The 16,764-nt window shown below is 43.4% G+C and overlaps 1 protein-coding gene across 1 annotated transcript in view; it reads left to right on the top strand.

Moving 5' to 3' along the window:
* Positions 1 to 587: 587 nt before the first annotated feature.
* LOC146513473 (solute carrier family 13 member 1-like) overlaps positions 588 to 16,764 on the top strand; it is a 30,010-nt gene continuing 13,833 nt past the window's right edge. The window contains exons 1-8 of the mRNA XM_085167112.1: positions 588 to 8,164; positions 10,126 to 10,254; positions 10,891 to 11,027; positions 11,134 to 11,300; positions 11,420 to 11,459; positions 11,576 to 11,657; positions 11,773 to 11,939; positions 13,037 to 13,156. Of these exons, the coding sequence (XP_085023238.1) occupies positions 8,060 to 8,164; positions 10,126 to 10,254; positions 10,891 to 11,027; positions 11,134 to 11,300; positions 11,420 to 11,459; positions 11,576 to 11,657; positions 11,773 to 11,939; positions 13,037 to 13,156 (947 nt within the window). The 5' untranslated portion in view covers positions 588 to 8,059. The remainder of the gene's footprint in view (positions 8,165 to 10,125; positions 10,255 to 10,890; positions 11,028 to 11,133; positions 11,301 to 11,419; positions 11,460 to 11,575; positions 11,658 to 11,772; positions 11,940 to 13,036; positions 13,157 to 16,764) is intronic.

The following is a 16,764-nucleotide window of genomic DNA, read 5'->3' as shown; positions in this document are numbered from 1 at the left end:
GGCCGAGACTGAAGAGACAGTGTGACAGAAGAAACCAACTGTATCCAGAGGCCAGGGAGTTTTGAAACCAGTACTGCTTTAACCATTAACACACTCTCTGGGGACTCTGAGACTATTAAGGATCATTCTGAGTCTGTGAAGTCCTGTTCTAACAGGTTTGAGCCTGCCGTTATTCCTGCGTCCTCTGAGAGTCTATCTGTCCGGCCCACAAGCTGGCTGGAGACCCACAGGAGTGTTCTGCTGTATACGTGAACCAAGACACTGCAACCGGGGCCTGTAATGAAGTAAGTTCTGCCTATGTTGACACAGCAAGGAAATACTGAGTATAAGACTGCCAGTTTACAGTTATGTTTTTCTGCTCCTGAGGTTAATGAACCCAAGTCTGAGAATAAAGACTTTTTTAATGTTTGTTAAAGACGATGAAAATATACGTTTGAGCTTTGACAGACCGCACTCTGTGGGAGGCTCTCACCCGTTATATGATTGTACTCTTAACATTTCTAAGCCAGTCATGGACAATTCCTTTCAAGTCACAGAATCAGTATGCGATAATATGAATATGAATATATATGAATATGAATATATGAATAATATTTCTGTGGGAAATCTTGTTGAAAATGTTTCTTGTGTACCTGAAGCAACTCCCTGTGAGGTAAACAGCCTGTCTGAGGCTCAGCTCTGTCCTGTATCTGTACTCTCACTTCAGATGAGGACAGCTGACGCCCAGCAGCCGCCTGCAAGTGGCGGTACCCAGTGTTTGAGTTTTAGGTATTTTTGTATTCATTTTCGATCTAGTTAATTTCTAGGTTGCTGTTTAGTCCTTATTTCTTAGTTGTTTCTGTCATCTCCGCCTGTACTCAGTCTCCCTGGTTCCTGCGTCTATGTGTCATGTTTCTTGTCCATGCGGTTAAGTTCATGTCATGTTTTATCTCCATGTCTATGTCTCTGTGTTTCCTGTTTTATTTTGGAAGAGTCTGGTGTTCTTTGTTCATTGTAGCTAGTGTTACTCTCCTCTGTATTGTCATTGTGTTTCATTCGAGTCAGCTGTGTTCTCATGTGTGTTCTTCCCCTGATCCCCTCATGTGTGTATTTAAGTCCTCAGTCTTCCTTTGTTCATCGTCGCGTCGTCTGTGTACCTCTGGTCAGGTTAAGTGTTTTTCAGGATTCAGTGCAGTTCATGTTTGCCATTTGGTTTATGTTGTTTTTCATGCAGCCGCACGATGAGGTTCTGTGCAGGTCATGTTCATGTCTGTTTCGTCACGCCATTTGGTTCAGTTTCCATGCATCTGCACAGCATTCTGTTCACGGTGGTCATAGTTATTCCTTTCAGTCAGGTTAGTGTTTTTCCAGTTTAGGTTTTTGGTTAGTTGCAGTCTCTCTCCCTGTTATGTTTTGTCTACCCCCTTCTGCATCAGCCCAAATAAAGGCTCGCTTTCAGTTTAAGTTCACTCCCGTCTCCTCGCCTTTGTTCGCGCCTGGGTCCACCACACACACTCTCCGCTGGCCGTGACAGTAACTTTCTTAAAAGTCAGGCATGGATGTGCCTCATTAGACCATTACCAACCCACCACCAATCCAGTTCTATCAATAGATCAATTTATTTATAAGCACATTTAAAAACACAGGTTGACCAAAGTGCTGTACACAGTAAAAAAGTAAAACGTAGAAACAAACACAAAAAAACCTCAGTCACAATTAAAAGCCAGAGAGTAAAAATGTGTTTTCAGACGGGTCTTAAAAATGTCAAATGTTGGAGAGAAGAGGCAGACTGTTCCAAAGTTTGTGTCCAGCAATCAAAGGCCCGGTCTCCTCTGTCATTTAGCCTTCTTCTAGGGAACACTAGAAGTAGGGCTGGGCGATATGGCCTAAAATTCAAATTGCGATATAATTTGAAGCATGTGCGGTAACGATATATATCACAATATATTCTTTTCTTCTGTATAATGTATTTTCCACACTATAAGGCACACTTAAAATCCTTTAATTTTCTCAAAAATCGAGACTGTGCCTTATGTATGAATTCTGGTTGTGCTTACTGACCTCGAACAGATTTGGGCATGCAGAAATCTGCTAAAAAAATGTTTTAGTACAACTTTTGGATTGTCAGAGCATTACGGCTGCCGTAGTGAGGAGCTTCGCGGAGTAATCTGGGTTCAAAACTCCGCCAACTTCAGGTCCCAAAGTCAAACAAACACTGAGAGTTAAAAACGGTCTAAATTCTTTCATCTTTAATTAAATCATCAGCATTGCTGCTTTATCGGGTGTAACAATTAAGTTCTACATCCATAAAAACAGAATTTATTAAATTTAACGGAGTTAGAAGTTAACAGGAAGTTAGCTCGCTAGCTTCCACCTAAACATGACATGTTCTGACAGAGATTTTTGAAACTAATTAAAACGTACAGCTCTGCTACCACTTCCAACATAAATGAAGACAGGAAACTAAACAGCAGTGGCGTTTGTAGAGTTACTGAAGTTGGACTACCTGGTATATAATGTTGTGCTACGTGATTGCTAGCGACACAGCTATGTTAGCATAGCATTAGCACAGTGAAGCTGGAGGTTGAACGGCAACTTTTTTTCCACTCGATAAAAGTTAACGTGAGGGATTCTGGTGGTCAGGGACAAATGCAATCGCATAGCAGGATGCTATACACGGGCCAAACTTCAGTCAGGGTTCAGTCATACGAGGTTAGTCATTAACATACTGCAACAACATGGGAACAGAGCAGCTGCGAGAGAATTCAACATTAATGAATCAATGTTACGGAAGTGGAGGAAGCGCAGTTTTTGGCTTTCCCCATATTTCAAACGTGCTTCATCTCTTTGCTATGACTGTCATAATTTGCAGATGACAATGGTTTTAGCCGCTGCGATGCTTTCGGCCAAAACAGGCGCAGCTTGATGACATCATCAACATGCGCTATCGCGATAGAGCGATATAGTCAAAATCTCTATCGTTGGCCAAATTTATATTGTTTCTATCGTATATCGTTTATATCGCCCACCTTTAACTAGAAGCAACTCTAAGCTGAGCTCTATTTGGAGAATTTTAAGTTAAAAGATCAGAGAGGTATGACGGAGCTAATCGATGTAGACTTAAAAACAAGCAATAAAATATTAAGACAATTCTACAATGTACACTGGAAGCCAGTGTAAATGAGCCAAGACTGGGGAAATATGGTCGTGTTTACGAGTGCCGGTCAAGAGTCGAGCTGCAGCATTCTGAACTACCTTAAGATGAGAGAGCAGCTGGCTGATACCATAATAAAGACTATTACAGTCGTTAAGCCTGGATGAAATGAATGCATGGATCACTTTCACAAAATCAGTAAATGACAAAATGTTCTTAGTGTTTGTAAGAGCCCTGAGCTGGAAGAAGCTGTCTTTTACAACAAAATGTATTTGTTTCTCAAATGAAAAACTGCTATCAAAGAACATCCATCCATCCATCTTCTTCCTCCAGTAATCCAGGGCCGGGTCACGGGGGCAGCAGCCCAAGCAAAGAAACCCAGACCTCCCTCTCCCCAGCCATCCTCCAGCTTGTCCGGGGGAACACCAAGGCGTTCCCAGGCCAACTGAGAGATATAATTTCTGCAGCGTGTCCTAGGTCTGCCCCAGCATCCTTGTCAGATGCCCGAACCAGCTCGACTGGCTTCGATGTGAAGGAGCACCGACTCTACTCTGAGCCCATCCTGGATGGCCGAACTTCTCACCCTATCTCTAAGGGAGAGGCCAGCCACCCTTCAGAGAGAGCCAATTTCCGCCGCTTGTATGCGCGATCTCGTCCTTACGGTGACTACCAACAACTCATGACCATAGTTGAGGGTAGGAATGTAGATCGACCGGTAAATTGAGATCTTCGCTTTTACACTCAGCTCTCTCTGAGACCGGTACAGCGTCCACCTCACTGCAGCCGCAGCACCAATCCGTCTGTCGATCTCCCGCTCCCTTCTCCCGTTACTCGTGAACAAGACGCAGAGATACTTAAAATCTTCCACTTGGGACAAGAACTCACAGGCACTCCACCGTTTTCTGGCTGAGGACCATGGCCAAAGTTTTGGAGGTGCTGATTCTCATTCCCACCACTTCACACTCTGCTGCGAACCATTCCAAGGTAAACTGGAGGCCATCACCCGATGAAGCCAACAGAACCACATCATCCACGAAAGCAGAGATGAGATTCTGATACCACCCACGTAAAAGGCTTCCGCCACTTGGAGCCCCCAAAGATTGGTGGGTCATCCCCTTGGTCCCAGACTCTGCTTCCTCCACAGAAGACGTGCCAGTGGGATTAAGGAGGTCCTCGAAATATTCCTGCCACCGCCCGACAATTTTCTCAGTCGAAGTTAGCAGCACTCCACCTGCTCTACCTGCACTATACACAGTGCAGGTAGAGCACTGCTTTCCCCTCCGGAGTCGCCCGACGGTTTGCCAGAATCTCTTCGAGGCATTCTGAAAGTCTTCTTCCATGGCATCCACGAACTCCTCCCACACTTTTAGAGAGTCTGTAGAATTTATTTTAAGAGGAAAGTAGATTTGAGAATCATTGGCATAACAGTGAAATGAGAGTCCATGTTTCCTGAAAATAGAGCCTAATGGGAGCATGTAAAGGGAGAAAGGGTACTGGGCCCAGGTTAGATTCTTGAGGGACCCCACATGTAAGGGGGGTGGATGTGGTGATGAAGAGCCACCAAACCTGACAGAAAAACTCCTATCAGTCAAAGAGGATCTGAACCATTCAAGTGCAGTTCCTTTAACACCCACACAGCTCTCCAGTCTTGATAAGAGAATCCCATAATCCACTGGATAGAGTCAACAATTAATAAAAGATAATTGAACACTTTAAAAAGCACAGTTTCAGTGCAATGTAGCGCTTTGAAACCAGAATAAAATGTTTCTGAGATGGCATTAATTTGAGAAAAGCCTGAAGCTGAAGGAAGACAATTTTCCCCAGGATTTTGGAAAGGAAGGGGAGTTTAGAGATTGGCCTAAGATTTGAGAGAACTGTTGCATCAAGATTAGTTGTTTGTTCAGTTACACTAAATGTTACAGGCAGCATAGCATTCTCCATGACTACTCCAGACACTTTTACATCTGTCACAGATGTGCACCCTGTACTCAGGGTTAATCTGCTTAATGTGTGAAAATCACACATTAATCACTTATACATCCTAAGGTTTTAAAACTGAGCTTAAATAAATGATTAGCGGCAATAAAAGCCGAGGGAGGTCAACAGTGATCACTGACTGTTTTAGGAGCTTTTTGAGATTAAATAGAAGAAAATACAAAACATTAAACATGTTAACGACACAAAAGCCATATTAAACGCAGACTACTTTAGGCCCGGAAGTAGGATTCGTCACGTCATCACTTAACGACCAGATAAAGGGATTCGCGGAAGTGGGGTCAGATGTTACCTTGGTTACACTTATGTTCGAACATGGTGTTCGTTATGGCCAAACTGTGGTTTGCACAGAAGTTCAACAACAAAACACTGCTCGGGTTCAGATCCCAGAGGCCGTTCCTCCCAATCATACCCCCTCCAGGTCTCACTATCATTGCCCACATGAGCGTTGAAGTCTCCCAGTAGGACAACAGAGTCCCCAGATGGAGCACCCTCCAGCATCCCACCCAGGGACTCCAAGAAGACTGGGAACTATAAACCGCCACTGAGCCCACAGACAACAGCACAGGCCCTTGCCGGGCACAGGTTGGCCTGACTCCAGGGTGGGGCCCCAGTAACCCTATCCTGGGCAGGGTGTTCTACTCATAGGGTCCTTCTGAATTGCTCTTGTCTTGTCCCTCACCCAGGACAAGTTTTCCACGGGAGACACTACCAACGGGCAGAAGCCCCCAGACAACATAGCCCCTGGGATCCCTAGTACACACAAACCCCTCCACCACGATAAGGTAGCAATTCGCAGAGGGAAAAAACAGGAACAAATGTTTTGTTTGTTTGTTTTATTTGTGACAGGGTATGTGTAAGAAAGTACTTAAATATAGAGTTTAAATTTGCTGTTTTGCTAAGTTATCTGTTATGTGTAGACACAACACTGATTCATTCCTTGAGTTTGGTGTCTTTTCTATGGTTGAATGATTCATAGGTCAGTGTTGAGTGACTTAACAAACAAAAGCAAACATTTCTCTGAAAATTGTAAGCTACAAGGACTGGACTGAAAGAGCTCTTTAAAAAAAGAAAGTCTGGCTCCTTGGAAGCAAAATATAAAGAAATCAGGAGTGACTCAAAGAGATTACACAGTACTGTAAAACTCTTATCTGTTAATCCCTTAATAACATTTTCTTGATTAAAGTCTAACTCATAAATTTAAGAGGTTTGGATGCTGTCAGCTCGGTGCACGTTCCATCTGGAAGGTTTGTTTGTGAAAGTATTTTCATGAATTTGGTTTAGTCATTAGTTGTGGGTCAAAGGCAACAGGCTATAAAGTCAGCTAAACTTTAATGGAGCTCTGGGGTTTTCATGTGTCTTATTGCTTCTGACTACTCAACATGTAATCACATAACAGTCCTTATCATGTTTTTTAATCTAGTGATGATTTTAAATGATGCAGGCCGGCATTCTAGCAAATAAATATTGTGTTTAAAATATTTCACAACAAGATCAAACAAAAAATAAACCCTTAAAAATCAGGATCCTGTCACGGCCCGCGAGGGCAGACCGTGTGGAGAGTGTGTTTGGTGGACCCAGGTGCGGACACAGACGCTGGAGGCAAAACTTGTGCTAAGCTCAAAGCGAGCCTTTAATCAGGGCTGATACAGAAGGCAAAATAACAAACCATAAACTATGGGAATGACAAAACTAAAAACCTAAACTGGAAGTAACTAAGGCTATGAACGAAGACCAGGACTGAACTATGACGAAGTACTGCGGACAGACTATGAACACGACATGAAAAACTGTGAACGAGATCTTGGTACTGGCACATGAAGGTGCAGGGAAACATGACTGGAGAAAGTGACTATGAACACGTCCAATACCGAATCTTGCAGACTAGAAACATGACGTGCAACTAGAAATAATAGGGTGCATGAACAGCCGACGCGACACTGACACGAAGACACACTGGGCTAAAATACACTGAGGAAGTCATCAAGGAATTAGAGACAGAAGGGGAACACAGCTGGGAGGAATAAGACCTAACGAGACAGGGGGAACAAAGCTAGAAACACTGACATAAGACAGGAACATGAACCTTCAGAGTAAAACAGGAAACAAGACACCACTAAACAAAAACGCAGACATGACACAGAGACAGACTAGATACTGAACTAAACCTGCAATAAACATGAGAACACAAAACCTACAAACTAATCCCTAAACAAGAATAACTGAAACATAGAGTCATAATCATCAGCATCATAATAAGGAAAGAATCCAAAATGCAAAAACACACCAAAACACAACAACTCAAAATACTGGGTCAAACTGACCCAGAACCGTGACAGATCCGAAACAAGTACAGAAACAGTATCATATTGCCCACTAGAAGCAACTTATTAAGTCTGTATATGTATACTTGCTATGCATACTTTAATAAAAATGCTTCTTGATAAGAAACTTTGCATCCTTTATATTTTGGTTCTTATGTCAGAGTCTGTGACAAAGTCAAAAGGAAGATTAAGAAATTTTAGCATTAATAACACACAGTACACACCACAGATACATATAAATGTTTTGTGAATCGGTGTACTTCCATTAGGTGTGAAAAAGGCATTTATAGTTCCAGCGAAACTACTGACATTGTCCCTTTCAAGCACCACGCTTGAAATAAATGAAAAGCCTCGTCACATTAACATCTGACCTTGACCTTTGTCTTAGTGGAGAGATAACCAACAGTTACTAATCAGCTTTTGTATCTTGCTCAAGAAAACTGATAAGGAAATGTAAAATGAAGCTTCCAGTAGTTTGAGGACTTCCCCAAACTGGTTTCCAGCCTCTCAGTCTCGGTCAATCATTACCCTCTCTAACATATCACAGCCAAATAACTGCGGGGTCACAGCAGGAACCAGCAGGAGAGAAGAAAACAACGACCGGAGGATGCTGACGAAGCTGAGCGAAGCACTGTGGAACTATCACAGCCTTCTCCTGATCATCCTCACGCCGCTGCTGCTGCTCCCTCTTCCTCTGGTCATCGGAACAAAGGTGCGTGCACAAATATGACGGGAACTGTATCCCCTCCATAACAGTTTCATTTAACTGAAATTACATTAATCAGTGTTTTATATGGATCATTATTTCCATATTGTGAAAGATGTTGCCACTGCTAGTTTTAATCGTATAGCACATAAACTTTATGATATGATCTCAGTAGGTTGTAGTTATTGTAGAGTTTTTGTGATGATCTGAACAGTCTCTGTGCTTTATTAAGTTTACGTTTGCTCTTTATTTGCTTTATCAGCCAGTCATGGATTTGTACTTATACACTTTTTTCAACTCTGAGCACTTGGAGCTCTTTTACACTTTTTCCCGTCACTATAAATACTGCTAACAGACCTTTGTGCATAGTGCCAGCTGACCCTTGATCCTTTTCTAAAACTGTCTGCATATAAAACTTTATATACTCATAAAATGAAAACACATAAAATGATACCTCATGGTTAGTTTTTTACAATTTCAGTTAACAAATGACTTTTCTGAGATTGCAAATAAAGCTCAATATCCGATTACAGAAAGTAATCATTGGAAATAGGTCAAAGGAAAGCCTTTGCAGTGCAAAAACAAAATTAGTTTAAAAATACAGCTTGCCAGTGGGATTTTGTTTTTCAGGCTATAATAAGATTTGATATATTTAGTTGGATTTAGTTAGTGGTCTCGAGACCACTTTGACGTGGTCTCAGTCTCGCTGTCTCAGATCGACATAGTGGTCGGGAGATTTGGAGTCAACAATATCCATGACACACAACGTAACGTTCGATAATGTGTCATGCGCAAAAGCATCAGCTCTAAGAGCCGTGCTTACAGAGTGCTTTGTAGTGAATCAGAAGAGTCGACTCCCATTGAGCGAGAGCTCTCACACAGTGGCTCAGCTACGCTCCAATCCCTCCATATTGTGGCCAATCATGTGCGAGGATATAGGATAATATCATTATGTGAAAAACGGTGAGGAGGGCTGTGCGAGTGCATCGCAAAAACACATAAATATGTCTGACACCCGTAAACGAAGCAGCATCTGGCTGCAGTTTAAAGACTTTTTTGTCTCGGTCTCGTCTCGACTTTGTCTTGGTCTTCTTCTTGTATTGGTCTCGATGCCCTCTGGTCTTGGTCTAGGCGGTCTTGACTACAAGTCTAATATATAGTAGAGATCAGAACAAGATTGTATCAGGAGAACCTAGAATTTTAGTTAAGGACTGTGGGTGATGTGGAAGTTCAAAAAGCATAAAGTCCATGAAGCAGCAAATCAAGTGCACAGCATAAACTGACACGGAGCACATGAGAGAATAGCTGAGACAAAGCACAAGGGGGAGACAACACTATTTTTTTAAAATGGGGAGCATTCAGGTCGACACATCAGTGAGGAAAAGAGACATGGCTGCATGAGATCGATGCAATTATGGGCGAGGAAGTAACAATAAATACTAGACACAAACAACCACAAGGAAACTCCAACAGAAAAGTAAACTCTGCATAAGGAAAGGACACAAAAGGAAAAGAATGTGAAGTGAAGGGAACTAATAACATCCGATATGCAAAGTAACTGCAAGAATTCAAGACTGACAAGATCAACAGACAAGCTAATGGTAATAAAAACGGAAAACATTATTGCACCATCAAGCAGAACTTGATAGTGTGACACCCAAAATGCTGGGCCCTGACTGTGAAGCCTGGTGGTGGAAATGTTCATGCAGATCCACAACCGGATGGTTCAAAAAAAGAAAAAGTGAAGATAATAGAAAGATAACCGCTGGAATGAAGGTTAAATTAGACAATGCTTCAGTCCAAATAACTAGCTGAAGGTGTTTGAAGGTAGCTGCTGAGTGACGAGAGAGACTCTGGCTTAGTGGACAAGCTGCTGCGTCTAATTTTTGCATTACATTTATATAAAAATGACCTTTAGCTATAATTACAGTCATCGATGTGTGTGTGTAATCGTGTTTTCCCTGTAGGAGGCAGAATGTGGCTTTGTGTTGCTGCTGATGGCGATATACTGGATAACAGAGGTGATTCCACTGTCCATGACCGCCATGCTCCCCGCCATCCTCTTCCCCCTGTGTGGCATCATGTCGTCCTCCAATGTGAGTCAATCAGAGTTACAGAGGACAAAATGTTCTTCGCCTCACCCCAACCAATCACAGCAGATGGCCCCGCCCCTCCCTGAGCCTGGTTCTGCTGGAGGTTTCTTCCTGTTAAAAGGGAGTTTTTCCTTCCCACTGTCGCCAAAGTGCTGCTCATAGGGGGTCATATGATTGTTGGGTTTTTCTCTGTATCTATGAAGCGCCTTGAGGCGACTTTTGTTGTGATTTGGCGCTATATAAATAAAATTGAATTGAATTGAAGTCTTAAGGATTGTTATTCTTTATGAATGCACAGCAGCAGATGTGCTGCTTGTGTGCCTACATGTGGAAAAAGAAGCACTGACTTAAACATGAAATGTTTCTTTTTTTTCTCGACAAATAATAAAGTTTTCCTAATTTCTTGCTCTGTATGATTTACAGCTCAGAACAATTGTTTGTACTGATCCAATTATTTAATATTTTCCAGTGCATCTGTGTGTTTTTAAAGTTGTATTTTTAATTGGTTTATCTGTTACTTGTTAACTCAACATTTTCATTGGCCACAAACTCAAATTTGAAAATGGGCTTAAATTTTAACTCCTCTTCCTCAATTACTCTATTGCAGCTCTCTGTTCTAAAATCCCTTTTCTCCTCTAGGTGGCAAAGGAGTATTTTAATAACTTCCACTTCCTGCTTGTGGGTGTTGTCTGCCTCGCCACGTCCATCGAGAAGTGGGGCCTCCACCGCAGAGTCGCCCTGAGGCTCGTCACCTTGGTGGGGGTCAACCCTGCTTGGTGAGCATCTTCGTTCTCTGCTGTTGGATTCAAATTTTGCATTTCTTCAAGATTTAAGTGTGAAGGCTCCTCTGTTCCTTTTTGAACACACTGCTGTCTCCTTCAGGTTGATGCTTGGCTTCATGTCCGGCTGTGCCTTCCTCTCAATGTGGGTCCAAAACACATCAGCTGTTACCATGGTGATGCCCATCGTAGATGCTGTTCTCAAACAGATTCTAAAGGTGAATGAAGAGGGATACTCTGGTGAAGACAACCCTACCCTGGAGCTGGACGGTACCTGCACAGACAGCATACTTTACTTTATAAAAGCACAAAATATAATTAAAAGTGTGTTTTTGAGCTTACAGTAGGATGGAACTTGTGACCCTGACTATAATCTGTAATTTTTCCAGAAATCAACAACTGTACTGCAAAAAATAAAGAAGCTCTGAGGTATGTAAAGCATGGGGATTCACTGCTGCCCTCTCAGTACCTCTGGGTTCAGGGTGTTCTAAGTTTTTGTTTCTGATGTGCTTGAAGAGCAGTTGAATCCCTTATTCCTCTCTCAGTGACAGCACAGAGCCAGATGTCCCCACAGAAACCTTCACTTCTGTTCAAATACCAGCAGAGTTGCAGCCTGCAGCAGACGAGGTGCAAAAACGCACCAAACAAACACAATAAAATTATTCTTTGATATTTTTCCAGTGCCCAGGACAGGTTCTGCTACTTCCGCTAAATCTGCTTCTCTCCGCATTTTGTCCTACAGGCTGCAGAGAACGTACCCACGGCCTCCCACAGGGACACAGGATGTCGACAGGGTCGGATGCTATGCAAAGCCATGTGCATCGGCATCGCCTACTCCTCCAACATCGGCGGCATCACCACGCTGCCTGGAACTTCTCCTAACCTCATATTCGCTGAGCACCTCAACCGGTGAGTGTCTCGTAAGTAGGGTTAGGAACTCATAAGAATCTATCAATTCTCATTGGCTGCACTTTGAGAGTCACCATGGCAAGTCAGGACATCAAAGACATTACATTCATGCAAATGAATTGCAAGCTGTGTGGTCAAATGTTTGCTCATGCTGGAGGTATATCCCCTCTCTGTTGTAATGAAGTTTTACTCAGGATCATTATTCCAAAAAAGTAATGTTTTACTCTTATTACACAGAACACAGCTAAAATTAATCCAGTATGTTACTTAGTTACTCCACAGAGAAAGTAACTTGTTTTCTCTACTCATTACTTTCAAGTTTCCCTGTAAAATTACTCTGAACATATTGTCTCATAATTACCATTTAACACAGCCCGTTCTCACTCCCGAGGCGTAACATGCCGACGTTTTGTCACGTCCCGCGGCGTTCCTGAGGAACGCGAAAGGAGACCTTCGGCGTTCTTATGGTACGCGGTGGGTTATGGCCGAAATCCGGTGCAATGACGCTCCCGCAGTAATAGACGTTCCAGCCCTGTATTCCAGCCCTAAACCTAACCTTATCCCTAGCCCTAACCATAACCTTTTTCCTGAGGTTAACCAGGACTTTAATGATGTTAAATAGCGTGTTTCTAAGCGATTTGAAGAAAAAGAGCGAACATGTGTAGATTGAGTCCATACGGTTCTCATATTTCCTCATTTTTCCGAGGTCGTCATTTAGGAACGTGGTGGGTAGCCGAAAACGTAATATGTTGATGATTTGTCACCTAGCATAAAATGTTACGCTTTGGGAGTGAGAACGTGTTGTTTAACATCAGAAACCTCCAATTACAGCCCTACACACCAACACAAATCCCTACCTAATGAAAACACACATACGATCTTTCTTTTAGTCTTCAGGAACATAAAGTCGATAAAAACCAGCACAAAGAGACTTTAAAGTGATTCTACTTTAGAAACATGAACAGGCACAAATGAAGGCTTGCCGTTCATGTTTGGTTAATTCAGTCTGCTGCACAGCTAGAATGAACTAAATGATTGAAAGGCTCCTTTAAAAACAATGTTTTTAAATGTTCTCCAAACACTGTCTTTACATTCAGCGTTTACCCAGACTGCAACAGCATCAACTTTGCGAACTGGCTCCTGTTGTGCCTGCCCATCAGTGTTATCATGCTGCTGCTGACATGGTTGTGGCTGTATTGGATCTTCATTGGCTCAGAGTGAGTGTCAGCATACCATCGGCAGAGCCGATGGTATACTTTCACCTGCTATCAGTGAAAGTATCATCACATCACATTTATATCTTTATTGTTGTGAAAATTTATTAGAGTTTTGACGATGATGAATCATTTGTTTTCATATTTATGCTTTTGTGCTTTGTTAATAATGCCATCAACAGAGACTACATAAAACAGTGTCATTCAACACGGCTGGTTTGCTCTCGAACTTTAAGTTATTTAAAAAGGAACTAAAGAACATAAATGCTGTTTGACAGTTTTGTGGGCCTATTTAAAGCAGATTAAATGTGCAGGTTTTTTATTCTAAAGGTTTACTGTTGGCCAGTCCACCACACACCTACAGGTAGCCATTGAAGCGGCTGGAAGATCAGCTAAGCTGTTAACTGAACTGAACCCCCATAAAAACACTCGAAACCATCAATCCATCCATCCATCCATGCATCCATCTTCTTCCAGTAATCCGGGGCAGGTCGTGGGGGCAGCAGCCTAAGTAGAGAAGCCCAGAATTCCCTCTGCCTGGCCACCGCCTCCAGCTTGTCCGGGGAACACCAAGGCGTTCCCAGGCCAGCCGAGAGATATAATCTGCCGCATGGCCTCCTCATGGTGGGACATGCCCGGAACACCTCACCCACGAGGCGCCAGGTGGCATCCTTATCACATGTCCGAACCACCTCGACTGGCTCCTTTCGATATGTAGAAGCAGCAGCTCTACTCTGAGCCCCTCAAAGATGGCTGGACTTCTCAGCCCATCTCTAAGGGAGAGGCCAGTCACCCTTCGTAAGAAGCCCATCCATCACTCGTATCAGCAATCTCGTCCTTTCGGTCACTATCAACAGCTCGTGACCATAGGTGAGGGTAGAGACGTCGATCGACTGGTAAAATGAGAGCTTCGCTTTTAAACTCAGTTCTCTTCACCACAACGGACCGGTACAGCGTCCACATCACTGCAGCCGCAGCACCAATCCATCTGTCGATCTTCCACTCCCTTCTCTTGTCACTTGTAAACGAGATCCAGAGATGTTTTCAGTCGAAAACAATCCGCACTATACACAGTGCAGGTAGGCCACCGCTTTCCCCTCCTGAGTCACCTGACGGTGTGCTAGAATCTCTTTTTAGTCTTTTTCCATGGCCTCTCCAAACTCCTACCGTCACCTGACTTTTTGCTTCAGCCACTGCCCAAGCCATGTTCCGCTTGGTCTGTCGGTACATATCAACAAGCTAAACAAGCCAGATTGGCCTCCTTCTTCAGCTTTGTGGATCCTTCACCTCTGGTGCCCAACATTTGGTTTGGCAATGGAGGTGCTGAACATGGTCCAATCGGCCTCAATGTCACCATTCTCCCTCGAAATGCCCTTGAAGCTCTACAGGAGGTATGCGTAGACGATCTCGCAAACCTATGGCCTCTGCCAGGTGTTCCCAGCACAAATTCACTATACGTTTGGGTGTGCCAGGTGTGTCCAGCATTCTCCCCCGACACCTGATCCAACTCACCACCCGGTGGTGATCAGTTGACAGCTCAGCCCCTCTCTTTACCCAAGTGTCCAGAACAAATGGCCGCAGGTCTGGTGATACGATTATAAAATCGATCACTGACTTGCAGACTAGGGTGTCCTGGTGTCACGTGCATGTATGGACATACTTATGTTCAAACAGGTCTCATAAAGTTGCCCACATGAGCGTTGAAGTCTCCCAGTAGGACAACGGAGTTCCCAGGTGGAGCACCTTCAAGCACCCCACCGAGGGACTCCAAGAAGGCTGGGTAGTCTGAACCGTCAGTCGGCACATAAGAGGGGGGGGACACTGTGCATTTCCATGCATTTCCATGCATTTCCATGCTCCGGCTGAAGTACAGTGACTACTTACTGGCATGCACACTATGTTGCTGCTTGCCTTCTTCGGGTTTCTACGCTGTTCAGAATTGACCTCCTTATCGACAAAATTCCATCCGGATCTTTATCCCTGCTTTAGCAACCGCCGCCCAGTCTCCAAAAACTGCTTTGTCTTCTTCCTCAGACAAAGCAAAACCAACCAATTGCGCAGCCGCTTTTTGATATTTTACTTAAAAATAAACTCACCTTTAAGCCCCTTTGAATTGCTGACCCATTACCTCTACCTCAGAAAATCCCAGCATAACTTACATTCAGACCTTCAGCTCATCATCGAATCCAGCCACATCCCAACCAGATCATAGTTTCTTTCACATTTTTGGCAAGTTTTATGGTGTTCAGGATTTCTCCTGATCTCTTCTTTGGCCATTCCTTCCACATTGGTACAGCAACTAATGCCTCCCGCAAAGGAATTCCGGACCACTTAATCAAGCTCACGGTCCGATGGTCATCACAAGACTAGGGATGGGTATCGTTTAGGTTTTATCCGATACCGGTGCCAAACCGGTACTTTTGAAACGGTGCCGGTGCTTAAACGGTGCCCAAACCGGTGCTTAAAGAATGGAGAACACAAAATTGGTCCAAAAACCTCTCAAGTTCAGCTGTTTTTTTGTAAAAAGATAACAATGTTAGTCTTTTCTGCAGGTATAGGGCATATATGGTATCACTCTGGGCTGGAAGCAGCTTAAACAATGGAAAAAACACAAACTTTGTCCAAAAACCTCTCATGTTTAGCTGTTTTCCACTTTTTCTTCGGTCATTTTAGCCTTTTTGGCCAGGGTGAAGGGAGTATCTGCCATCAAACAAGAAGACAGCCGCATGTAGCTATGATGGTGTTTGCTAGTTCACGTTACATGCATTAATTTAATAACGCGGTTAGCTTACTCAACGTAAATTACACACGAACAACATTAAGCTACTCACGCAGAGAAGAACGGCTGCTGCTGCCATCATCATTTCTGCTACACTGGCAGGGCTAGGTTCATCGGATTTAAAGTGTGACCTCCTTTGACAGTATCAGCTTAAAGCACTTGTTGCAGCTGCTGAGTTTGCATCTTTTGCTGTGAAGTACAGCCAGACTTTTGACCGCTTTGCCTTGGGCATTTTTAATCTGTAGCTCTGCTCTAAAAGAACGTACGTACCTGGACCCGCCTACTATCCTCGAAACGTAAAATGATTGGCTAGAATCTAAAGTGTATCATTCCATACCAGTTGGTGGCGGTAATGCACCTTTCAGTTGTTTGCCAACCGCCAATAGAAATGTAAGGAAGAAGAAAGTGTATCACAGCTCAGGAAAAAAAAGCACCGAAATAAAGCACCGAAATGCGCGCTGCTTTTCGGTCTGGTTACTACCGTTTATGTCAGAACCGGTGCCATGATGGCACCGGATACCGGTACCCATCCCTACACAAGACTACCAGTTATACATTCGCAACAATCTCCAAGACCTTCACAATGTCCAATCTTCGCTTCTGCTAGGGGATGCCTTCTTTGGGGATCTGCCCCACCCAGGAGCTGCTGCTAATCCCTTCCGAGGCCTTCCCCAAATCGCAGCATCAGTCCACGGTCTCTCATCCATCATCATTCATCGTAACTGAAGATGTGGTCCCAGCTAGTGAAAGTAAAATTCAGACCCACTAAGTATTTGAATAACTTGGTTATAATTTATATATTTTCATCCATCCATCCGCTTCTGCTTATCCT

Source organism: Neolamprologus multifasciatus, chromosome 7 (genome assembly GCF_963576455.1).
Source record: "Neolamprologus multifasciatus chromosome 7, fNeoMul1.2, whole genome shotgun sequence".
In the NCBI taxonomy this organism is placed as follows: Eukaryota; Metazoa; Chordata; class Actinopteri; order Cichliformes; family Cichlidae; genus Neolamprologus; species Neolamprologus multifasciatus.
Note: the sequence above shows the minus strand (reverse complement) of the source record. Positions and strands in the feature narration are given on the sequence as shown.